This window comes from Drosophila miranda (genome assembly GCF_003369915.1).
Source record: "Drosophila miranda strain MSH22 chromosome Y unlocalized genomic scaffold, D.miranda_PacBio2.1 Contig_Y2_pilon, whole genome shotgun sequence".
Classification (NCBI taxonomy): domain Eukaryota; kingdom Metazoa; phylum Arthropoda; class Insecta; order Diptera; family Drosophilidae; genus Drosophila; species Drosophila miranda.
In genome coordinates, this window is record NW_022881614.1 from 8,955,046 (window position 1) to 8,981,548 (window position 26,503).

At 43.6% G+C, this 26,503-nt stretch overlaps 2 protein-coding genes across 3 annotated transcripts; both read left to right on the plus strand.

The window, feature by feature from the left end:
- Nucleotides 1-4,714: 4,714 nt before the first annotated feature.
- Nucleotides 4,715-11,670, plus strand: LOC117193774. 2 transcript variants are annotated; one of them, XM_033398503.1, is made up of 4 exons: nt 4,715-4,732; nt 7,145-7,214; nt 7,278-8,178; nt 11,361-11,670. In XM_033398503.1, exons 2-3 carry the CDS (start codon nt 7,181-7,183, stop codon nt 8,168-8,170), a joined length of 927 nt encoding a protein of 308 aa, XP_033254394.1. In that variant the 5' UTR covers nt 4,715-4,732; nt 7,145-7,180; the 3' UTR covers nt 8,171-8,178; nt 11,361-11,670. The 2 variants fall into 2 exon arrangements, with proteins under 2 accessions (XP_033254394.1, XP_033254393.1); XM_033398502.1 differs by lacking the exon at nt 11,361-11,670 and having other exon boundaries at nt 7,278-8,526.
- LOC117193775 lies at nt 10,076-11,378 on the plus strand. Its single transcript, XM_033398504.1, has 3 exons — nt 10,076-10,153; nt 10,345-10,414; nt 10,477-11,378. Exon 3 carries the CDS (start codon nt 10,795-10,797, stop codon nt 11,350-11,352), a length of 558 nt encoding a protein of 185 aa, XP_033254395.1. The 5' UTR covers nt 10,076-10,153; nt 10,345-10,414; nt 10,477-10,794; the 3' UTR covers nt 11,353-11,378.
- Nucleotides 11,671-26,503: the final 14,833 nt, after the last annotated feature.

The following is a 26,503-nucleotide window of genomic DNA, read 5'->3' on the forward strand; positions in this document are numbered from 1 at the left end:
GTACACTTACGAAAGGCTAATGTTACGATAAACATTGCCAAGTCGCACTTTTGCATGCGTGAGATTAAGTATCTGGGGTTCATCATTGGATACGGACAGGTAAAGACGGATCCGAGTAAAATTGAAGCTATTAAAGAATTCCCCGTTCCCAAGACGGTGGAACAATTGCGACGATTCCTTGGTCTTGCTGGGTGGTACCGTCGTTTCGTCGACAATTATGCAACGGTAAGTTGCGCCCTCACAGAACTATTAAAGAAACCGAAAGCGTATGCGTGGAACCCTTTGGCCAATCAGGCATTTGAAAAACTTAAACAGTGCCTGACGTCAGCTCCCATTTTGTCTACTCCTGATTTCTCAAAACCCTTTTTGCTGTTATGTGATGCTAGTACTGTAGGAATTGGTTGTGTGTTAGCTCAGAAAAACGAAGAAGGAGAAGAATTACCCGTAGCATTCATGTCCGAGAAGCTATCTAAAGCTCAGAAAAACTACTCAGTCACGGAATTAGAATGTTTAGCGGTGATAAAGGGAATTAAAAAGTTTCGTGCTTATGTAGAAGGTCAGGCATTCGAGGTGATAACCGATCATGCCTCATTACAATGGCTTATGCGTCAGAAGGAGTTGTCTGGTAGATTAGCTCGATGGGCCATAAAACTACAGGGATTCTCTTTTGAGATAACGCACCGGAAGGGCTCACTAAACGTGGTAGCGGATGCCCTATCGCGTAAAGAGGAAATTACTGTTTCCGAAATGGAAGAGCAGGGTCCGATAGTTGATCTATCTATTACCAGACTTAAAGATTCTCAATGATTTTGTCTACAAAAGAACCGAACCTGATCAGGGAAATAATGGTGTAGATAATCTATCTTGGAAATTGTGGATTCCTAGGGAACTCACCCAAGGTGTAATCTCGCGGGCCCATGATCCGCCCAATGCCGCTCACAGTGGAGTAGGGAAAACCATCGAAAAGATTAAAAGATATTTGTTTTGGCCAAAAATGAACAAGCAAATACGTGAGTATGTAACTCATTGTGAAGTGTGTCGTCACACCAAACACCCGAACACCGTGTTGAAACCACCCATGGGAAAACCAATGGTGTCTGATCGTCCGTTTCAAAAGCTTTATATGGATTTGCTGGGTCCATATCCCCGATCCAAGAAAGGGCATATTGGTTTACTTATTATCGTAGATCACTTCACAAAATTTCATTTCCTATGCCCCCTTAGGGTGTTTACTTCCAATCGGGTGTGCGATTACCTCGAAAATTATTTGTTCTGTACATTTGGAGTCGCCGAGGTGATATTAACAGATAACGGATCTCAATTCGTTTCTGGAGGCTTTCAGGCTTTTCTAACCCGCTTTGGGATACAACATATTCGTACGGCGATATATTCACCACAGGCGAATGCCAGTGAGAGACTCAATAGATCGGTTTTAGCAGCTATAAGAGCTTACATAAGCCGGGATCATTCCACTTGGGATACCAAATTACCGGAAATCAGTGCTGCTCTCAGATCCAACATTCACCAAAGCACCGGGTACTCGCCCTATTTCCTAACCTTTGGACAAAATATGATTCTGAATGGCAAAGACTATGAGTTGCTTCGCCGCTTAAGACTCTTATCGGAGGATAGCCGCATTAGTTATCCGGAAGCACTACAATTTATTCGCGAATTGGCAAAGAAAAAGGTGAAAGAGTCGCATGAACAAAATTCTAGGCGATATAATCTACGCTGTCGAAAAGTAGAGTTTAAGGTTGGAGAGCCAGTACTTGCCCGCAATTTCTGCCAAAGCAATTCTATTAAAAAGTTCAATGCAAAGTTAGCGCCGGTTTTTATTTCAGCCGTGGTATCGAGACGAGTTGGCTCATCCTATTATCAACTGAAGAACGAACAGGGTAAAAACTTAGGAATATTTCACCTCAAAGACATACAAGTGAAACACTAGGCAACTGTCCTTTTTCCGTTTAGGCTTCGCCAGTTAAAACTAGCGCTTCCTTAACTGTGGTGTAGTGGCCAGTTGTGACTCTAAAACTCCAGAGAACATCTTGGGAAGTACGGCCCTCGCGTTTAACATTAACTCTGCTCTTTACAAAAACAAGATAAGAGATCAATTACAAGAGAGCAGTAGTTAAAGCTTCCATTGAAGAGCTTAATGTCTAATTTAGAGAAGCAGCGTGGATCTGTGGGAGTTATGTTTTAAAGCTTTACTAGAAATCATACGATTACTCCGTTAGTCGTGGAAGCTATGTGTAAGCTTTGCTTAGCATCGTACGATTACTCCGTTATCTAGGGAAGCAAGGTGTAAGCTTTGTCTAAAATCGTACGATTACCCCGTTGGTTGTGGAAGGTAAAGTTCCGATCGTAAGGGCTAATGCAAGTAATAGAACTTCTGGCTAGATCATTGCTATAGTGAAGCTGTGCGAATTCGGATGTGTCTTTTTATACAAATATATATATCCAAGTGAATTTGAGAACGTTGTGCAATCAAACACGTGCCAAGTAAATTGAAGTTCTGGTGGACATCATTATTCCTTTTGGATTAAGAAAAATAAAAGGTATTTGGACCTTACAATAGTGACACAGCTTTAACAGTCTCGTATCATAGGGCTGGAAATCTTACTACGTTCGACACCTCCAAGAACGAGGTCGTCAAAGTCCATCGATTTCTTAGTAGATCTGGGAAAGACCTCGGATTTCCCAGGAACCAGCATCTACATAAACCAACGATAACTACAACCAAATAAACCAGAAAGAGCCGTCCGAAGATATACTAGAGTGAAATCCGAAGTTATGTGGAGGCATACTTGAGCTGAAGTATATTTTGGAGTAAGACGAGAAGAATGGTTTTCTTGCGAATTCGGAGAAACTAATATGCCGCACTCGTCACCCTTCTCGCTTATGAATTAAGCGCGCGGCTAAGGCTTTCGCATGTAGTTCTTCGCAGTGTGTGGAGTGGTTCTCAAACTGTGAAAATAAAACATCATTCTGCGGCGATCCACACTGCCGTTTAATAGTCGACGTGTGAAAATGTACCAAAGTATTAGTTTTGATTATCGTCATGAGATGTTCCATTTATTAAAGATTAGGCGACGCACTAACTATTTTTGTATTGTCTAGATTTTAAAAAAAAAAAAAAAAAAAACCAATAATGTATATAATTACCCATAATTAGAAATTAGCGCAAATGAAAACCACATTTTTTTAAGATCAGCCGTTGAGTGGCAAATCGTCGTCGTACGTGTATGGAAATGGAAAGAAAATCGGTGTTTCATCCGAATTAGAAGTGAAGACCTGTATATTCATAATTTTTCTCCCTTCCTCAGAATATGTTCCTACGTCGCCCCTTGAGCTCAACGGACACGCTGGATAATTCGTATAAAGTATGAGTGAGTTACGAAACTTCCTTAAACGGAATTCCCGAGTATTTTCGAAATATATATCTGTCTTATAAAACTTCTATTCCGGTATATAAAACAACCATATCCGTGCCATAATTTAAAGCGGATCGGCTACAAATTTTTCTTTCACGTTTGCCTTCTAGTTATATAATTATCATATTTTTCTCTTCTTTCCAATTTAATTTCTTTTACGCCATATTCTCTACACATAAGTCCTATATACATATACACATATAACTAGGTATAACTTGCTACTATTTCCTCCTTCTTTATTTAATTACTTTATGCTAAATTTATACTTATCTGAAAACCAGAGTAGAGCCTGAGGAAGTCCGATGATCAAATAGAGATGCGCTCGATTAGGGTTATGCTGTCGATTAAACGGCATACAAAGGTAGGGAGGGTAGAGAAGGGGTCAAAGTCATCTGAGTTCCCCAAGAGCGACGGAATATAGCCTGACTATTTGTCGGTAGTCGATTAACCAGTTAGTTAAAATTCACATTCTTTTCTTTTTGATTTCTTTTGTAGAGTTCCTTTTGAACATTAAATCAAGTGTACCTAAAACATCTTTGCGAATGAGTTCGTATAGCAGATAGGAGAGTAGGAAAGATCCCACGACATTCCGGCGAGCTAGTTAGAGCATAGCTAGAGGTACACGTTCCGAAATCCTGCTATACTAATGGTGTCTGACCGTCAAAAAAAAGTATGTACAACCTCCATCCGTACATACAATCTCACACCTCTACGAATATGAATTTCTGGCACATTACAAGTATGAAACTGGCGATGAGAGCGCGTGAGAACGTGAGCAATTATTACAGTTAAGTGGAAGAGAGGGCGAGCCCTCGGGCGTAGCAGGAGGAGGCTCTTGGCGGCGACAGGCTTGGGGGCCATAATCCCTTTATAATCCACACACACAATGCTATGGAAATATATCCTGAAATATGCTCCTAGAAGAAATAATCAATTCGTGATCTCTCTTGAGAGTAGGTTCCCATGGTTGGCTGGCTTATGATGACGCACTCCAGAGCCGAAGACCCTGCGATCTAATCCAGAAAGTTCGTTTGCGCCATATTCGGTGTATGAACTGGCACATGTAGATCCGTATCTATGTATGGTTAGTAGTCAAACTCACATTTGACAGCAGAAACCTAGGAGGAAAATTTCACCAGAGAATTAGAAAATCGGTTTTTTCGTTTTTTGGGTAACGTGGTAACCTTTTCCCTGCTCCCCAGCTGCCTGTCAAAACGCAGCTACGAGGCTCGAAGCAGTTCGAAAATCATTCCTATTTCTATCTTTGTATCGAGCACATGTTCCAGTCAAAACAAAAAAAAGTGAGTTCTGATAGAAAAAATTCAAAATTATTTGAAAAAGTTTTGTGAAATATTTTACGGAAATTAGGCACAACAATTTAATAAATTTTTGCGAAAGTTTTGTCAAATATTTTACGGAGAAATTATACAAATTTGTTACTTTTACTTCAAGTTAATTTTTATACCCGATACTTAAAATGAATATTGGGGTATATTAGATTTGTGGTAAAAGTGGATGTGTGTAACGTCCAGAAGGAATCGTTTCCGACCCCATAAAGTATATATATTCTTGATCAACATCAATAGCCGAGTCGATTGGGCCCTTTCTGTCTGTCTGTCTGTCCGTCTGTCCGTCTGTCCGTCTGTCCGTCCGTCCGTCTGTCCGTCCCCTTCAGAGCCTAGTGCTCAAAAACTATAAGAGCTAGAGCAACGATGTTTTGGATCCAGACTTCTGTGATATGTCACTGCGACAAAAATATTTCAAAACTTCGCCCCGCCCACTTCCGCCCCCACAAAGGACGAAAATCTGTGGCATCCACAATTTTAAAGATATGAGAAAACCAAAAACGTAGAACTGTAGAGAATGACCATATCTTTAAAACTGCGGAATATGAATTGGATCGTATTATTATTATAGCCAGCATCAAGAAAACACTCTCATTTTTTCTCGCCCTGTCTCTCTCTAACACACACGTACCATAGGCGGCTTTGCTTAGAGTAAAACATTAGCGCCTAGATCTCAGAGACTATAAAAGCTAGAGCAACCAAATTTGGTATCCACACTCCTAATATATCGGACCGAGACGAGTTTGTTTCAAAATTTCGCCACACCCCCTTCCGCCCCCGCAAAGGACGAAAATCTGGGGATATTCAAAAATCTCAGAGACTATTAAGGCTAGAGTAACCAAATTTGGTATCCGCACTCCTGTTAGATGTTACTATAAAACGTGTATCTCAAAATTTCGCCCCACCTCCTTCCGCCTATACAAAGGACGACAATCTGTTGCATCCACAATATTGAGGATCCGAGAAAACTACAAACGCAGAATCATAGATAATGATCATATCTATCAGATAGCTGAATTTGGATCAGATCAGATAATTTTCATAGCCAAAAGGAACAAATCAATTTGCACTGGCTACGCAGCGCCCGACGTCACGCTCAGACTGATTTTCTGTCTCTCGCGCACGCACTCTTTGTCGTGTCGTTTAAGATTAGCGGCGTCTGCCGGAGGAGAGCCATACTGACTTAGTATCGGGTATAACTGTAGAGTTGCGGTGTCCGCAGCAACTCAACGTTCCACCTCGTTATACCCGATACTCAAAATGAGTATTGGGGTATATTAGATTTGTGGCAAAAGTGGATGTGTGTAACGTCCAGAAGGAATCGTTTCCGACCCCATAAAGTATATATTCTTGATCAGCATCAATAGCCGAGTCGATTGAGCCATGTCTGTCTGTCCGTCTGTCCGTCCGTCCGTCTGTCCGTCTGTCCGTCCCCTTCAGCGCCTAGTGCTCAAAGACCATAAGAGCTAGAGCAACGATGTTTTGGATCCAGACTTCTGTGATATGTCACTGCGACAAAAATATTTCAAAACTTCGCCCCGCCCACTTCCGCCCCCACAAAGGACGAAAATCTGTGGCATCCACAATTTTAAAGATATGAGAAAACCAAAAACGTAGAATTGTAGAGAATGACCATATCTTTAAGACTGCGGAATATGAATTGGATCGTATTATTATTATAGCCAGCATCAAGAAAACACTTTCATTTTTTCTCGCCCTGTCTCTCTCTAACACACACGTACCATAGGCGGCTTTGCTTAGAGTAAAACATTAGCGCCTAGATCTCAGAGACTATAAAAGCTAGAGCAACCAAATTTGGTATCCACACTCCTAATAAATCGGACCGAGACGAGTTTGTTTCAAAATTTCGCCACACCCCCTTCCGCCCCCGCAAAGGACGAAAATCTGGGGATATTCAAAAATCTCAGAGACTATTAAGGCTAGAGTAACCAAATTTGGTATCCGCACTCCTGTTAGATGTTACTATAAAACGTGTATCTCAAAATTTCGCCCCACCTCCTTCCGCCTACACAAAGGACGAAAATCTGTTGCATCCACAATATTTCACATTCGAGAAAACTAAAAACGCAGAATCATAGATAATGACCATATCTATCAGATGGCTGAATCTGGATCAGATCAGATCATTTTTATAGCCAATAGGAACAAATCAATTTGCAGTGGCGACGCAGCGCCCGACGTCACGCTCAGACTGATTTTCTGTCTCTCTCGCACGCACTCTTTGTCGTGTCGTTTAATATTAGCGGCGTCTGCCGGAGGAGAGCCATACTGACTTAGTATCGGGTATAACCGTAGAGTTGCGGTGTCCGCAGCAACTCACAACGTTCCCCCTCGTTTGTTTTGCAGAGCTGCCTTTAATCGATAACAATCGATTCTTTGATAATGTCCAAGTTCAATGTTTGGCTGATCTTCTGGTGTAAGTAGAGGGCCAAATCGGATGTTGCCTATTATCGATACTAACATTCTGTGCGGTGTTTAGGTGCCGTGATGATGATGCAGCCTTGGATGGGCCAGGGCCATGCCCTGTCTGCGGATGCGGTTAATGCCACAGCTGTGCAATCCACTTTTGGCTTATTGATGGGAGAAGCAACAACCGCCAAAACTACGGCCACTCCCCAGGCAGTGGTCAAGTCATCCACTCGCCAAGATGCTTCCAAGGAAACCGTCGCGGGAGCTCCTGCAGTCACCCCCACAACACACCCAGTGACTGGCTCAGTCGGACCCATAATCGAGAAGACACGATTGGGATCATCAATTCGACTGATCACGGGTTTACTGTCCGGCTTGCATCGCACCACTATGATGGATGATAGCGTGCAACAGGAACTCGACTATCAACCGCAAATGGTGCCCCAGCGTATGGGTGAAGATTTCCTCTTGAACGAGCCCGAAAACGATCCGCACGGCGGTCTCACTATGACCTCGTACAAGTACCGTTGCATGCACACGTCTTCGCCAGTTCTACCGCCGATATTCATCATGTTGCAACAGCTGTTGCAGCCCAGCCCAATGATGGAGACGGCCACTAAGATGCACCACTGCCCCATGACATCACCACTGTTTGAGTTACTCAATGACGTCGAGGACATGACGCTGCAGAATATTCCCAATGTTATCGACCATCTGCTGGCGAATCGTTTGGTGCTCGCGAGTGGTACCCAACTGGATAACAAGGACAAGAAGATCACGCAGAAGGATGACGATGTCTCCAAGAATGACGAGCTCAAGAAGGAAGCTGCTGAAGTCGCACCCACTCACGATAAGGACGAAATCGTTCTCGTGTGTCCCGTACACCGTGAGCACCATGCCAATCACAATGGCGAAATAGTTGACGATAACGTTATCCTTGTTGACCAGTGCCACGTTGTATAGGTCTGTAGATCGAGGTAGACATAGTATAGCGGTAGAATATTAGGTTTATAGGTAGCTAATATTTGAATTTGAGCCTTGGCGTCACTCAAAATTTTTAGGTTTTTTTTAAGCATTTAGTTGTTTCTATTTCGGGTTTTTGTTTAGTTTAGGCAGGGAATTGCGTCAGTGTCAAAATATTTTTTTTTAGATTTTTTGCATCAAAACTTAAAATGCCAAACAAATGTTATTTAATTGCGTTTAGGAAATTGTTTATATTAGAGATTATTGGAAGTCAGCGAGGTAACCAGATTCCTTAGCATTTATAGAAAGAAGAAAATAAAAACAATGAGCGCATTCAATTCAAAAGCAGATACTCTTCATTTAATTGATTTAAAAATTCGAATTTCAATTTGAATCAACCGGGTAATCGCAGGAAAACAGCTGGACATTTTTCGATAGAACAATCGATTAACATTACTTCACCCATAGATGACGTTGAGGGGAAACACGCCATCTACCAAAGCTATTGTCGGTTACATTTCAAACGGAAAAAGCTTTTCAAGGTCAATTTAGGTATGTTATTTGCATAAATAATCGTCAATAAGTAGCAGCAGAAGTAAGGCGATAGAAAAATGAAAAACTTCACCTATCTGCACGTCAATAGAGTGATATGCACGCAGCGTTTACTTGACGGCATATAAATTGAAAAATTCCCATAAAAATGTGTAATTATTTGACATATTTTCAATTTCAACAACAGCCTGCGACGGAGGGAAACCCGAGGCGGAGGCTGGAACTAACACGTACCAGATTGTGCCCGCTGCCACTATCACTGCCACTGCCGCAGTCGCTGCCACTGCCGTGTTCTTTGCTGTGATTTCCGCTGCACAAATTAGCTGTTTTTCGTGGCGACTGAGTTAACTGATAATCTGATTAGGCACGGAATAAGGAGGGAGGGGTTAGGTGGGGAGGGAGAGAATCGCTTAATGCTAATGTGTCGATGGAAAGCTTCGCCGTGGTTAATTGAGGCTGGTGGTGGGTGAGACTTTGGGGTTGATGGGAGGGGGCATATAAAGGATCGAGCCAATAGGTTATCTATTGAAAGGTTCTTTAATCCCACCATCGAGCCTCATGGCCGGGGCCTCTAACCCCAATCTGCAGTAACCCGACAACCCCCAGAGGGCATGCCCTCGCACAATTAAGCTCGAAATAACAACAGCGCTAAGAAGGCTTTAAGTCCTTTCCTTTCGAGAGTGGAGGATGGTACGAGTAGGATGGGAGTCTGAAGTACAACTTGAGGAGAAGTCACGTCTAATTACACACATCTAGGAGCAGCATTTTGACCTGGTCTGGTTGACTTGCTGTTGCTGCTGGAGCTGTTGGTCGGACTGTTTTACTTAATTGGTTTAAAAAGACACAGGGCATGGGAAGCCATGGATACGAGTATGAAACTGGCGATGAGAGCGCGTGAGAACGTGAGCAATTATTACAGTTAAGTGGAAGAGAGGGCGAGCCCTCGGGGCGTAGCAGGAGGAGGCTCTTGGCGGCGACAGGCTTGGGGGCCATAATCCCTTTATAATCCACACTCACAAAGCTATGGAAATATATCCTGAAATATGCTCCTAGAAGAAATAATCAATTCGTGATCTCTCTTGAGAGTAGGTTCCCATGGTTGGCTGGCTTATGATGACGCACTCCAGAGCCGAAGACCCTGCGATCTAATCCAGAAAGTTCGTTTGCGCCATATTCGGTGTATGAACTGGCACATGTAGATCCGTATCTATGTATGGTTAGTAGTCAAACTCACATTTGACAGCAGCAACCTAGGAGGAAAATTTCACCAGAGAATTAGAAAATCGGTTTTTTCGTTTTTTGGGTACCTGGTAACCTTTTCCCTGCTCCCCAGCTGCCTGTCAAAACGCCGCTACAAGGCTCGAAGCAGTTCGAAAATCATTCCTATTTCTATCTTTGTGTCGAGCACATGTTCCAGTCAAAACAAAAAAAGTGAGTTCTGATAGAAAAAATTCAAAATTATTTGAAACAGTTTTGTGAAATATTTTACGGAAATTAGGCACAACAATTTAATACATTTTTGCGAAAGTTTTGTCAAATATTTTACGGAGAAATTATACAAATTTGTTACTTTTACTTCAAGCTAATTTTATTTGTTATTTTTTTGGTTTTTTGTTTTGCAGAGCTGCCTTTAATCAATAATAATCGATTCTTTGATAATGTCCAAGTTCAATGTTTGGCTGATCTTCTGGTGTAAGTATAAGATGCCACATCGGATGTCTATAATCGATACTAACATTCTGTGGGGTGTTTAGGTGCTGTGATGATGATGCAGCCTTGGATGGGCCAGAGCCATGTCCTGTCTGCGGATGCGGTCAATGCCACAGCTGTGTAATCCACTTTTGGCTTATTGATGGGAGAAGCAACAACCGCGAAAACTACGGCCACTCCCCAGGCAGTGGTAAAGTCATCCACTCGCCAAGATGCTTCCAAGGAAATCGTCGCGGGAGCTCCTGCAGTCACCCCCACAACAGACCCAGTGACGCCCAGTCGGACCCATAATCGAGAAGACACGATTGGGATCATCAATTGGACTGATCACGGGCTTACTGTCCGGCTTGCATCGCACCACCATGATGGATGATAGCGTGCAACAGGAACTCGACTATCAACCGCAAATGGTGCCCCAGCGTATGGCCGAAGATTTCCTCTTGAACGAGCCCGAAAATGATCCGCACGGCGGTCTCACTATGACCTCGTACAAGTACCGTTGCATGCACACGTCTTCGCCAGTTCTACCGCCGATATTCATCATGTTGCAACAGCTGTTGCAGCCCAGCCCAATGATGGAGACGGCCACTAAGATGCACCACAGCCCCATGACATCACCACTGTTTGAGTTACTCAATGACGTCGAAGGCATGACGCTGCAGAATATTCCCAATGTTATCGACCATCTGCTGGCGAATCGTTTGGTGCTCGCGAGTGGTATCCAACTGGATAACAAGGACAAGAAGATCACGCAGAAGGATGACGATGTCACCAAGAATGACGAGCCCAAGAAGGAAGCTGCTGAAGTCGCACCCACTCACGATAAGGACGAAATCGTTCTCGTGTGTCCCGTACACCGTGAGCACCATGCCAATCACAATAGCGAGGTAGTTGACGATGACCAGTGCCACGTTGTATAGGTCTGTAGATCGAGGTAGACATAGTATAGCGGTAGAATATTAGGTTTATAGGTAGCTAATATTTGAATTTGTGCTTTGGCGTCACTCAAAATTTTTAGGTTTTTTTTTAGCATTTAGTTGTTTCTATTTCGGGTTTTTTGTTTAGTTTAGGCAGTGAATTGCGTCAGTGGCAAAATATTTTTTTTTTAGATTTTTGCATCAAAACTTAAAATGCCAAAGAAATGTTATTTAATTGCGTTTAGGAAATTGTTTATTGTGGAGATAATGTTTTTTATCCCCAATCGGCCGACTAACTATCTCGAATTAAATAAAACTCGGCGCAGAAATAAAACTACGATATGTTCTTTAATGCGTGACATCCAAATTGCAAGTGTGGCTTGCCTGCCCTTTACATTGCCGCTCCGATCGCTAAGCGCAGCTTCGCTCGGCCGACGTCGGTAGGCAGACGCAAAGCGGAGATAGCGAAGAGCGAGCTGGCAGAGAGCGTTTAGCAGGGCAAGCAAGCGCAAAGCTTTAACAGACAAATGAGTGACATAGACATAAGTAACAAACAAAATAAGCGGCTGAGGGCCAAGAATTAGGTGCTATTTGGCATGCAGCTAATCGGCTGGGTTCTGCTCCGAACATTCACCCCCCGTTGGAAGGCAAAGGCTTTCAACAGATCCATCCTGAAGGGGCAGAACCGCTATTTTTCCAACGGCCCTCTTGAAGATGCTTGCTTGGGCGCAGCTGGCAGCTACGCTGGGATGATCGTCGAACGCAGCAATCGGCGCTTCTTTACGAAGGCGGCTTGTCGTGATTACGTCTTGATCATCGGGAACCTCTGTAATTGCATAGAATGGCAGGAAATTTGGCAATGTAGAAACTGTTGAAAGTTGAATTTCATTTGGCGTGGATATGTAGGTTTTTAATATATGGAAAAGTTCGCGCTGCAGTTCCTGATTCTCCGATCGCAGTTTTTCCACTTGCACCTGGCACTCGAGCAGCTGCTTCCTGCATTGCTGCTCTAAGTTTTCGTACTCCAGCGTTGTGGGTCGAAAATCGTCAATAGAGATGCACGAGGAATTTTCAAAAGCGGCTAAAGCTGCACGCTTATTCTCCGAGCTATCAATGCTTCCTGATACTATCCAACCAAGTTTTGTCTCCTGCAATGTTGGCAATTGGGCTGATAGTCGAATCTGTCCGACGCACATTAGGTTAGGTTAGGTTAACCCGGACGGCCCTCAGCGGGGCCACGCATATGCCAATATGGCCCTTAGTTATCCGGATGGGGGGGTGTATGAACCGTCGCGGGAGTGTTAATGTGGTTTTGAAAGTCCCCGAGAATCGAGGTGTTTTTAGCATAGTCCAGCAGTTCCTGTGGCGTCCTTTTGGAGGCATCTTCCAGTGATGCCAACACTGGGGCGCCCAGGTATCTCCTCCTTGCCCTTGAGAGAGCCGGACAGTTGCAGATGAGATGTTCCAGGGTTTCGATAGCCCCAGGTTCTTCACATTTCCTACAACTGTCTCTGTTGGTGATGCCTAGCTTTGCTGCATGTGCAGCAGCCAGACAGTGACCTGTTAGTATCCCCACTAGCAATCTACAGTCCTTTCGTGGTAGGTGCAGTAGGTAGTGGCTAAGTTTCTCGTTGCGCTCCTTGCACATTATCTTCGAGGTTCTGCAGGTGGTGGTACTCCTCCACCTGCTATCAGTCTGTGCTCTAGCCTGCTTCTCTAGATCGCCTTGCAGCGTTCTGAGGGAGACAGGCACGTTCTCGGTTCTCCTATTCTCCAGCCCGACGCCTTCCTTAGCTAGTACGTCCGCCGCTTCGTTTCCTTCGATGCCCTGGTGGCTGGGAACCCAATAGATCCGCACTGTCTTTGTCGTGCTTAGGATGTCTAATGCCTCCCTGCTCGCCAAGACACTTCTGGAACTGACCGCGGACGACTGAATGGATCTTATCGCCGCTTGGCTGTCGACGAATAGGTTGACCGCATCGTGTGCTCGTTCTGTTAGGAGAGCGACCTCCGCTGCCTTCCCGATGGCAAAAACTTCTGCCTGGAATATGCTGCATTGGTCCGGTAGCTTATACGACAGCCTTATCTCAGGGTCTGTACAGTATAGGCCCGCTCCTACTCCTCCTTCCACCTTGGAGCCGTCTGTGTATATATTGAGGTGCTCAGTTTGGTCCCTTCAAATTTTCCAGTTTTCAGGTCCCAAAGATGTGGTTGTTTTGACGTCAAGGCAAGTTTGGGGGGTCATGTAATCAGTTGATCTGGTCATGTCCCTGCCAATTGAACTGTGCCCGTATCCTTGTATGGATAGGTTTCCTGATGCTATAAGGCGTTGTGCTGCCTTTCCCGCAATCAGGCGAGCGTGAATGTCCAGGGGGTCGATTCCGAGTATAGTTTCGAGTGCTTTTGTTGGGGTTGACCTCAGCGCCCCTGTAATACAGAGCAGAGCCTGTCGCTGAGTCTTTTCCATAAGCTTTGTAACGAGTAACGAAGAGAATCTTCGCACGATGAAGCTGGTGGTCGGCTAACTGAGAAGGAGTACGCGCTCGCTTCCACGGCTGATCTCTGGTCGGAAATGGGGATGGGTTCTTTGGGGTAACCCTCCAGTTAGGTTGCTTCGCTCCTGCTGGTATTATTTTATTAAAATTCGCGTACTCTTTTTGGTAATGGGAGGGGGACAGACAAGGAAAGGATCGTTAGGGGTACGGAAAGTATAGTGGGGCAAAGATAGTGCAGAGAAGGAGTAGGGATCTACCACCGCGGCGGACATCTCTGTTTTGATGGCACGGAGTCGTGCCACGCCCACCCTACCATGATCCTGAAAGAGCCAATAATAATATCAGGATCCCTGGAGTGTCCGGTATTGGTCATCCTATTTCGCTCACGAGCGGCATGGTTCCCCCAACTGCGGTAACGTCTAGCACATATTCATCTTAACAATCATTTTATTAGATACTATATTCAGATACTATATTCATGTTACAAGAAAAAAGAAACACTAACCGAGAACTCCAAGACAAGGATAAATGGACAAAAGGAGGAACGAAAAGCGTCACAAGAGATATAGCTATTATTACTAGGGAATATTTAGATAAATAAATACGATAAGTGTAAATAGTTATAAGTGCATATACGATATTTTATAGTGCGATATAAACTAATGATTTTTCCTTAGATAGAAAGATAATACTATAGCGCAATATAGGTACACATGTCCCAGCACATCGGCTTCAGGGAGTAGTTGGACATACTATTCGTTCTACCAAGCGTATTGTAAAGGCAGAAGGCCAATCAGCTGTGACTACTTTAAAAGTGTGAGGTCAACGACCGACAAACAGCTCTAGCAAAAAAGAACGAAGCTTTTGCCACGCTCGCGGAATTTCGGGAGGCAATAAAATGTAATGTTGTTGGTATATTATAAAGCTCACTCAGTTTTTGTTTGTGTTCCCGCGGCGAAAGATCTTTCGTAGCTGGGCGTGTGGCTGTGTGTGGGTGCATTAAACTTTTACCTGCAAACCAAAAACAAAATCGTACAGCGCGTGCTGCATGGCATAAGCTCGCGGAGGGGACCCGGCCGAGCGGACGCTTTTAAGCTCAAACTTTTAAGCTTTTATCAAATGCATTTTCAAACTTTCCATGTGTTGGTGGGTTTTTTTTCTGGTTTTTTTTTCTGTTACAATTAACACTAAGTATATCCAACTACACAAAAACAGACATATCAACGGACTGCGAGGTTCAAGGGAATGCGAGTCACGGTGGGATCTTACTGGCCTCAGTGGCTTTCAGTGGGCGGTGTATACATACATATGTATGTGAGCACATCTCTTACAGTTTTCATTCAGCCTACATAATGACACTAACGGGCACATAAGACAAACGCTGGCCTCCACTGCACTTTAAATAAACGTTTGGAACAGTAAGGCCGAATCACGAGAAGAACAAGAGAGGCGATACCACTAGGGGTCGCCGGGAGGTTATGTACACACGTGGTGCACTATTTTTTCCCGCCCGGTAGGAACATTTAAGCGGCTTCGGTCCTACGCTGACTGCAAGCACCGGTTTCCGTTTCTTGGCCCGGTTTTGAATGCGAAACGGTTACGCCACTTCGCCGCACTAAGCCCGTTCAGACGGCTGTCCTCGTCACGCGCAGCCAAAGTTCACTGCCCGCGACTTGGTGGATCAGCTGGTTCGTAGTGCGGGGGCTTAAAGCTCGGGCTGCAGCTTTTGGATAATTCCCAAACTAAGTGCCGATTCTAATGTGGAATTTGAAAATACTGATCAGGCTACTTTTTCTAACAGTTACTCCATGCACATATTTACCCGGTTGGAACTGGCACTGCGAAAATAGGGGGATGGGGTTGAGGTGCTAATTCCTTCTTTCTCCAGGTGTTTTTTTTTTTTTTGTGTTGGTGCTGCTCACCTCCAAGCGGAAACTACAGAAAAAGTCGGAAAATCTAACTTCGAGGCTCCTAGCACTGTCGAAGGCCGGTCCTCACGTTTTCGATTAGAGCCCAATCTGCTTTCTTGGGTTCTTTTTTCCCGATCGAGTGCACTTTGGTTTCACACCACGGTTATTTACGGCGGTTTAATTTTATTTTTATTATTTTTTTTTCTCACCGCGCAACTGAATGCTTGTACGGCCACGAGGAGAAAGAAAGATTTGGGCGGATCTACTGACCAACAAAAATTTTGTTCTCCGGATCTGCCTTTGCACGATCCTTCGCCATTCACCTTGAATGGTTATGGACATGGTGGGGAGATTTTTTGTTCGTTTTTAAGCATATTCTTAATGTCAACCCTAGATGGCGCTAGCCCTCACACGACCAGGAACATTTAACATGTAACACCACAACAAGAAATTAAGCCAACCTAACTATACACTAACTATGGGGACTAAACTTAATAATTAATAAGTATCTCGGTGAGGTGTGATATATACTTGTATAAATAATATAATATATATAAATATATTTATATATATATTATGTACATAAATATATAAATTGTACAAATACCATCGGGCATACTTTCAGGCGATGAACACAAATATGCTTTCCTATCCGCCCGACAAGCGACCACTACAAATCCCCCCGGCCAAGATCACACTTTGGTGTTAATCACATCAAAGGGTGATAGACGCTTGGAGGAAAACCGTTAACCTGTATTAGGATGGTCACTGCTTTATGTCTTTAGCGTGGTATTTTCCGATAAGTCTACCTTGGGGATCTTCCAACTCGTAATAGCTGTGACCAAGCCTACGTTTTATTCTAGCTTTTACAAAAGTAGGAGCTAGTTTTGCGCTGAAACCTTTAACGAAATTGCTCTGCTGAAAGTTGCGTCTGTAGACCTCCTGGCCAACTTTGAACGCCACTTCACGACTTCGAAGGTTGTACTGCTGTTCGTTTCGTTGGTGTTGTTTTTGTATTGTTCGTTGGGCTGTTTTTCGAATCACATCAAACGAATCTTCCCGACCAAAACTCACGGTACGATCTTCTAAAACCTGCAAATTTCGTAAGAGCTGATAGGTGTCTCCATTGGTGATCATGTGCTGTCCAAATGCAACCCGATAGGGGCTGTCGTTTAGGGCTGAATGCAGACTAGATCGTAAGGCACAACTAATAGAACTAAGCTGCTCATCCCAATTAGTTTGATCTGGCTTGATGTAAGCTTTAATGGCGGCAATAACGGATCTGTAACCGCGTTCCGATGCGTTGGCTTGAGGTGCGTACACAGCCGTATAAAAATGCTGCACATTGTACTTTTTCAACAGCGAATTGAAGTGATGGGACTTAAATTGTACTCCATTGTCGGACACAACCACTTCGGGTACCCCGAAGCAATGGAATAGGTCCTCTTCCATGAATCGAGTTATCGCCTCCGCTGTAAATTTCTTTACGGGTTTTAAAAACGGATATTTTGAAAGATGGTCCAAAACAACGAAGATACCGATATTTCCGGATTTGCTTCGTGGATACGGACCCAGGAAATCCACAAACAACTTCTGAAACACTCGTTGAGTTTCCTTCACTGGAGCTAATGGGGGTCGTAACGAACGATTCGGGTACTTGGTGCACTTGCAGACCGAACAGCTGTTTATGAACGCTCTCACATCGGTTACTAAACTTGGCCAATAATAATAACGTCGAACTCTCTCCAACGTTTTATTAATGCCGCTATGAGCTGCTAGCGACTGTTCGTGATTCTGTTTTAGTACATCGGACACCAGCTCCGTTGGAACCCACAGCTTCCAACACAGGTCGTCAGCGATCTGATCAGCAGCCGCGTGTTCTGCTCGCCGATATATGAGATTATCGATCACCTTAATGTCTGGCATCTGTGTCTGGTTGCCTTTAATTTTTCGAATTAGTTCCAAATATTCTGCCGACTTGAAGCAATCAGACTGCAGGTCTACCAATCAATCGCAGCTGAATGCCGATAGATCTTCGGTGTGCACCCGCGACAGAGCATCTGGGACAACATTTTGGCTACCTTTGCGGTGGAAAATTTTGAAGTTGAACCCCTGCAATTTGAGAGCCCATCCTGCCAATCTAGAACTTAGGTCCGATTGTGACATTAGCCACTTCAATGATGCATGGTCGGTATGGATGGAGAACTCGTGTCCTTCCACATAAGCTCGAAACTTCTTCACACACATTATGGCTGCCAAACACTCTTTCTCCGTGACTGAATAGTTTCGCTGACACTGATTCAGCTTGCGAGACATGAATGCGATTGGGATGTCATTACCATCGCTATCCGTTTGCATTAACACGCCGCCAACTCCGGTGTGGCTTGCAGCGCAATGAATGGCAAATGGAATGGTAAAGTCGGGGCTATGTAGGACTGGTGCCTCGCACATTTGGTCTTTTAAACTTTCAAACGCCCTTTGCGCTTCGTTGGTCCATACAAACGATCGACGTTGCTTTAGTGTATCTGATATTGGGGCAGCAATTCCGGCATAGTTTTTAATAAATTTATGGTACCATCCAGTGGTTCCCAAAAATCGTCGCACTTGCTTCACCGATCGTGGCACTGGAAACTCCCGAATAGCAGCAACTTTTTCGGGATCCGTTTGTATCATCCCATACCCTATCACGTGGCCCAGGTATTTCACTTCCTTCAGGCAAAATTTGCTCTTCTCTACGTTTATCGTCAGTCCAGCTTGAGACAGTCGGTCGGCCAGCGCTTTCAACACGGACATGTGCTTCTCGAAGGACTCCGAAATCACCAATAAGTCGTCGAGATAAATGAAAATCTCATTTCGCAAAGATGGTGGGATAACTTTATCCATCAGCTTGGACATGGTCTGTGGGGCATTGCATAAACCAAACGGCATCACCGTGAATTGATATAGCGGCCTCCCAGGCACAGCAAAAGCCGTCTTCTCCCGAGCCCTTGGAGTAAGCGGAATCTGCCAGTAAGCATCTTTAAGATCGATGCTTGAAATGAACTGCGCTTTTGGAAGTCTACTTAAAATGCCATCAATGAGGGGCATAGGGTAAGCATTTTTGACTGTTACTCCGTTAACTTTCCGGCTATCAAGGCAAAGGCGAACCTCACCTGGCTTACGCACTATTACTACCGGGGAAGACCACGGGCTATCTGATTCTTCAATCACCCCAAAGCCTAACATTCGGTCCAACTCTTCGTATATACATTTTTCGACTGCAGGCGACACTGCGTAGTGGCGTTGTTTTATGGGCCGAGTCTCGGAAATTTCTATGTCATGTGTAAGCCAGTTTGTCTTTCCTAATCCTTTTTCGGCAAACGAAGGGAACATCTGTACTATCGCTACTAGTTCCTTCTGCTGTAATTCCGACAAAGGTATTTGCATCGGGTTGTCAAAGTTTATAGCCGCCAAACTGTTGTTATTCGCTTTGCTCATTAAGAAGAACGGCAGTAGATTAAAGCTTCTCCAAAAGTCTATTCCTAGATATAACTCCTGCGATAACGATGGTACAAGATAAAGGCATATTCGTTTGGAATTTCCACGAAAGCAAATGAGTGTGGAGATCCTACCTAGAATAACTTGCTTTTTCCCATCTGCGGTTCGCACGGCTGACTTCATCGGCTTGACCTCAGGGTTTGTTCGAGATAACTCTTCTGCAAATTTACCCCCAAGGCAGCTGATTGAGGCGCCTGTGTCCATTAATCCACTTATCGTCTTGCCAAACAGAGTGACATTGGCGTAGGGTCGTAGGTCAGTGATATTACTAATAACAGAGGCTAATAATGCTCTGCGCGCATTTTTACTCTGCGTGCGGAACAGCTTCCTACGCTTACGGTCTCGAGTTTTGCTAGGCGCAGGGGTGTTTGCTGATCGTCGTCCTGTACTGGTATCATAGTGGTGGTTATCATGTCAGGAGGTAGGGGGAGTGAGCTTGACGTAGCCCCGGTTACTCCGTATTCGTTGCCTTCGACACTAACTTGCGTGCACTCGATATCGGTGCACGAGCCAACTCGTTTTTTGACGAGCTACATTTTCGGCACGATGGTTTATATGTGTCCCGCTTACCACATCCATAACAGAATACTTTACGCTCTGCTTCGCACTCTTGATATCGGTGGCCTTGTTTATTGCAATTCCAGCAAGAAAGCGTCATCACGTCGAAATCAAAAGCGTCAGCTTCTTCCGAATCGCCTTCTGCCAGACCTTCTGTCTGGATGGACATTTCGTTCACCTGATTGCGAGGAACAAATCGTCGAGTAGCCGGGATTGGCTTAGCAGTATTTTCCATGAACCTTTCACGCTTGCGGACCACTTGTCGCAACTGCACAATGTTCGGTATGGGCACATATAAAATCTCATGTTGTATCTCATTGAGCAGATTTGCTCGCAACACCTCTAACAAGGACTGCTCGGTCATCGGCTGCACGAGCTTGTCTGCAAGCGCCACTATGGCCTCATAAAAACTGTCAAACGGTTCGTTGACTTTCTGCTTCCTCTGGGTGATCGCGGTTCTGATTTCTAAATCTGTTCTGCCGTCCGAAAACTGCGATCTCAGAGCAATACAGAGATCAATCCAGCGCACTCTTGGTACGCTTTTATGATACCTCCAGTACCATTCACCCGCGCTTCCTTCGAACAGGTTGCTCGCGTAGCGAGATAACAATTCAAAATTGCTGGTCTGGCTGGTCAGAGCTTCGACGCGATACAAAAAATCATCTATTGACATAGAGGAGCGCCCGGAGAATCTCAACTTCCAGTTCGCGATTATCTGGCTAATCCGATCCGCGCGCAACTGATGTGATTGCTGCGACTCGGGTGGGGCTGACAAGTTAGTCGGTCGCTCGGACGCTGAGTTTGGCAATGCTGCGTTTTCCCTGGCGGATAACCTAAAGAGTTGCTCAAAGGATTGATTTGACCTAACGGAGAGGACTGCCTATGGGCTGGGTGTACCCTTTCCGTTGGAACTGGAGCTGCATTCTGGAGCGACAATCTTTGAAACCCCGCTTCAATCGCGTTAGCTAGCATTTGAGTGTGCTGTGCTAGTGCGGCTGTCACTGCGTCCGCAATGGTCTGTTGCAAGCTACCATCCGTGGCTGGCAGACCCGTTCGAGCTGCTGAAGCTGACACCACTGCTGCCGCAGAATTTGGCGGTTGGCCTCTAGGACGATCTGGAGCGGCCATTGGACCGGACACACTAGGCCCTTCGGGTTGGCTAACACTTCGGACCCCACTCTGCATATTGGCTGCGGATAATTGGTTTTGCTGTGATTTAAGTGTTTTCGAACGGGATCTGGTCACTGCAACTGCCCCTGGTTGGTTGCCTGGGGCTTGAGATGCTTCTAGTTCTTCTGCCAAATTAAGGGTCGATTTGCTCAGCGCAGTTCTGCACACTGGACAGACTTTCTTATTTCCTGAACGTGCACTAAAGCAGGTGTGATGGAAATAATGGTTACAGCTGGTAGCTAATAGTTGGCCTGGGTATTCGACTTCTTGCGTGCATACACAGCAAACGGTTTCGCTCTCTTTTGGCTGAATCCTATAATCCGGGCTTCGGTCTACCGGCATTGTAAAGTTATCCTATATATTAACTAGCTTTAAGCACGTTCCTATAAATCTAGTTCAGACAAATATTAACAAAAAAAAACAATAATAACGGGGAAAGCAAAAAAAACGATCTTTGATAGAGAGATTTTGGGGGAAACCATGCAACCCTTTCCCTCCGAAAGGTTGCCAATAACTATGCGTGGTAGAGCGAAAAAGGGGAAAATAAAGAAAAGGTATCTTCGGCAATCGTGACCCAAGTAGTAGCTCTAGGCCCCTTCCTGTCTGCGGCGAACGCCTAAACATAGGGACGGACGACTGTAGTAGCCAGCACAAAATATAGGGAATTGGTTATCTTCTTTCGTCTCGTGAGACCCCCTAGTGATATTTCGAACGATCAAGCTTTAGCCGCTCTTAAGGTTGGATCAAAGCCTTAGCCGCTCTTAAGTCCGAACGCCCACGAACACATACAAGCGACGGACAGTGGGAAGCATAGACGGCAATCGTACGATTGCACAGTTAAGCTATGCTGTGCATTAGACGATCGTTTTATGCTGCTGCGAATGTTCTGGATCATACGATTGCACAGTTAGTAAAAAGCTCAAAAGCTCTGCTGCACTGGCTACTCAGTCCATCGTCTATTACTGCTTTGAACAATATAAGAAAGTTGATCGATCTGTAAAGACGTGATAATTTCCGAGTGCGAGCAACATACATATTGCACACACATATATATAGTGCTATCCGGAAAATATATATATTTCCACAAATATATGCTGGAAGCATATAGTTACAAGTGCCGTACAGTTCAGTGGTCAGTGAATGACAAGAATTTAGTGCAGATATATTTGGGAAAAGAGGTATGTTTTCATATTAGTGCCGTGCACGTGCTGACATAACCTATGTTGCAGGGAGGTGTACCTAAGCTGCCCCATCGCGGTATAGTCTCGAGAAGACTACCCTGGGAGCTGGCTTAGGCGAACAGTTGTCGAGGTTTCTCCAACTCCATCCATAATTCATCTTTTCTGGACCTTATATTGCCACCAAGTCGGAATCTCCAAAGATCCAAGTGGAACAGATCAGCCTTAATCGCCAAGAATATTTAGTGCTGCTCAGACATAAATAACTAAATACAAGCTTGGCGGAAGATTCGTCAGTACGGCCCGGAACCATATACATCGCACCTGTTGACCTCTAACCAACTTCAGGCGGTCAACAGTCTACAAAGCAGCAGCACAGGATCGAGTTTTGTCCAATTTACATTTAATTCATTATCAAGTTCCAACGCATAAACATCAGCAGTTTAACGTAATGTAACTGAAACTTTATTAACACCCCTCTTTGATGTTATGCGCGTACATACCTACATACATATGTGCATATGCACACTAAATTGTCTTCGTTTGCTACCTTTTGGTTCAATTTTCGCGATAGAGCATAACAATTAAATTTCTGTCTGTATTATGAAAACCAAAACAACTGACTGATGACTATGCGACGGTGTTTGTAGCGTAATTGTATTGTATGCATTATATATTTATGATTTCCATATTTTAAACAGCTGCGGTCAACATCTACGACATCATTGGGCCCAACGATCAGCGTAAGACAATAACGCCGGAGTGAGTAATTATGTACAGCAAAAAGTAGTTTGGTGAAAAGAGCCTATTAACTTGAAAGTGTAGATATGCATACAGTGTATAATGATTCAAACCCGTCTGCTCAGTGTGTATAATGCACCCCAGTCTGATCTAGCTTTTGTTTACGATTTCGATTCTTATTCTCTCGTTTATATATATATATATATCTATACCCTAATGTTTTTCATGCTTTAAAATAATGAATTTATAACTAAACTTATATGATAATTAGGATTAAGGAAATATTACCCACAAATTAGAAGCTAAGTCAATTGTTGTGTTTCTACAACTGCAACGTAATGAATATTAAAATTGAAGTCTCACATTATATTAAAATATGAATCTTTTTGGATTGAAATGAATCTTTAAAATCATAAAAATGGCCTGTCGAGTATCCGTGCCAGGATCTTATAAAATGTGGTAAACCTTAGTAAAGGATTGATCAAGGGACAATGCAAGAACTCGAACGCAATGTCATGGTAGGGAGGGTACAGAAGAGAGGGACAATCAACACCTAGGTTCTCTCTAAATAGAAATGGTTCAGTAGGGCTTTTTTTTTTGGCGTGTCGGCGCTATCAGTATTTCAGTTTCCTTTGTTTTATATAATCACTTATAGTTCCGTAAGTGCACTAATTAAATGTAGTGGAGTACGATAGTACAATTAGGCGAGGAAGAACCCCGACCATCCGGCGAGCTAGACCCGAGCCTAGCAAGAGTGCACACGACCAACCCTATTTGTACGCCGTCCTTAAGTCAGTCATGGTCATCTGCTGATACCGAGGGCCTATATATCTGTTTACATATATATATATTTAAACTCTGGTACACTACACATTTATGGCGCCCAACGTGGGGCCAGGCAACTTGCCTTAGAATCTAAAACCAATTCAGAGCCGATATTAAAATTTGGATTTATAGTGTCTTACTATATAGGCCGTTTATTTTAATAAGACAAGCAAATCTTGCCTTGGTTCTCCAAGCTCAGCCGGTAATACATCAAAATTTCAACGACACATTTTCTTTTGCAAAATATTGCACAAAGGTTAAAGATTTCAAAATTTATACTTTGACTCGGTTTTCGGATTTAGCAACTGCAATTCATTTTATTTCGGATTGGTTGACCAAAACAGACCTACAGTATCGAATTGTGAGTATCAGAGACAGTTATGCAATATCATACATTGATCAGAATAAACAGGAATTGTTTTAGGATTTAGCGGTTCCAATTCAGTTTATTTTGGATTGATCGACCAAAGCAAACCTGCTTTTTCACTTTAGGCATCTTGAGTTATTCGGATTTACAATTTTATATTGCCAAATCGCGATAGTTGTCCAATGATTCAGTGCACGAGGTCATTAACTGATAATTAGTCCATATTAACGAAAATAGAAAAGCCTACTGAAACCAAATAGATATTTCGTAAGTATTCTGGCATGTGGGAAAGACAGACATTATTATTACAATTAATACCTTCTTATATAATTCCTTTTTATTATTTTTTTTTTTCTTTAATTCCTTAAATATTGTCTGATATACAATGGCTGTAAGGCGAAGTACAGATGACATAACAACTGCGTTGCAGGAAGCAGAACCATTTTGTGGAATTTGCAACGAAGTATTGGGAACTAGTGAGATTATAGCCAACACCCCGTGTAGACACAAATTCCATAAACTTTGTATTTTGGAACAGATTAGGACAAACCCAAAATGTCCCACCTGTTCATTAGATTGTTCTGCTCTGGCACTAACATTCTCTAACAACCCGTTGTTAGCCGAGCTTAACGCCGAAGGAACACGACCAACTAGTGCTAACGAATCTTTTAGCACAATAGACGGAACGTCTAATCGACCTAAAAAGGGCCAAAAGTTTATTAGAAGGGGTATGAATACGAGAGCAACTCAACGATCCAGGTTAGATCGCTCACTAACAGAAACTGAAACCAACAACACAACCCTTCCAATAACCTCTCAAGTGGAAATCGCTAACTACGTCCAGTCTGCTGTAAGCATTCAACAGGCTCAGTTAATGGAACAACTAACTTCATTTTTAAGCAAAACAATTGAATCTTCGATTCAAAGTCAATTAGCGTCACTCCAGCTGACGCAACCAGAACATATCTCTGCCGATGTTTCCGGTGACAATAACATTAACCAAACAAATAACGTGGGTATCGGTCAAGCACGAGATAGTCACGCAGAAGTTCTTTTAGATTTTTCAAGAGCGAGTGCAAATCGAAGTAATTCGAGCTCACACGTAGCACCAGCAAAAGTTTCCAGTATAATGCAGAATTGGCGCATTAAATTCGATGGTTCAAAAACTTGCCTGAGGATGGATGAGTTTATTTATCGAGTACGTTCTCTAACGCAACAAAATCTTTATAACAATTATCAATTGCTTTGTGATCACTTGTATCTTTTATTCGCGGGAAAAGCTAGTGATTGGTACTGGAAATTCCATCGAAATTACCCAAACTTTAATTGGGATACGTTTTGTATAGAGTTTAGAAGAAGATTTGAAGATGTTGAGACCGACTATGATATCTGGGAAAAGATTAGGAAACGTCGTCAGGGCGAAAACGAATCCTTCGATGACTTTCAATATGCTATCGAAGATCTCGTGGATAGGCTTCAAAATTCGGTTACAGAAGAAGATGTTGTGAATCTACTTATTAGAAATTCCAAGCCCACTCTTCACCACGAGCTTCTTCACTTAAAGATTGCCAATAGATCGTTATTACGACGAGAGGTACGTAAGCACGAGCAGTTTTATAACGATATAAGATCGGTCAAGCAAAGGACTCTTCGCTCATACGTATCGGAATTGTCAGGTCCAGACGATAGCGAGCAGCTATTCGATGACTTGGTCGAGCATAATGAAGTGTGTCAAATACAACGTCGTACTTCACAGTCAGTTCCAACTTGCTGGAACTGTGACAACAAAGGTCATAAATTTGACGATTGTGTAGGTCCTCGTAAGATCTTTTGCTACGGGTGTGGAACAAAAGATACTTACAAACCGGTATGTCCCAAATGTAACCCTCCGGGAAACCGGCAGAAGGATGTGTTAAACAACAACAAGCAGACACATCCTTAGAAAAAAGTTTGCAAGAATCACCTACTAGTTTAACGAACGACCAAAGTTTAAGGGAGCCTAAGATCAGCTCACAAACAGTAGAGGAAACCCTGCCTACGGCATATCATTTTTCATTTACTCCTTTACCTGAAAGGGAAGCAAATTATATTACAACGCGTAAGAAAATTTTTGATAAGATAGATAGTTTTAAATTTGTAAGAAAGCCCAAACGTTCAACTAAACGTTTGAGACAATTTTGGAAGATGGTTCGCAAGAATAAGAACAAGTTTGTTTCAGCTATATTTCTTAGTTCGGATAGCAGGCTGTACACCAGTGTCACCATTGAAGGCAGTGATTACATAGCTTTGTTGGATTCGGGGGCCACAATCAGTTGTATTGGAGGTTCAGCCGCGAAAGAAATGTTGGCGCATTGCAAGGTTAAGAAGTGTTCA

What these genes read in the sequence shown, in the direction of transcription:
- LOC117193774 (XM_033398503.1), top strand. Translation starts at nt 7,181, where the DNA reads ATGTCCAAGTTCAATGTTTGGCTGATCTTCTGGT. An exon ending in TGTTTGGCTGATCTTCTGGT is followed by an intron (nt 7,215 to 7,277) that starts GTAAGTAGAGGG and finishes TGCGGTGTTTAG; the next exon opens with GTGCCGTGATGATGATGCAG.
- LOC117193775 (XM_033398504.1), top strand. Translation starts at nt 10,795, where the DNA reads ATGATGGATGATAGCGTGCAACAGGAACTCGACTATCAACCGCAAATG.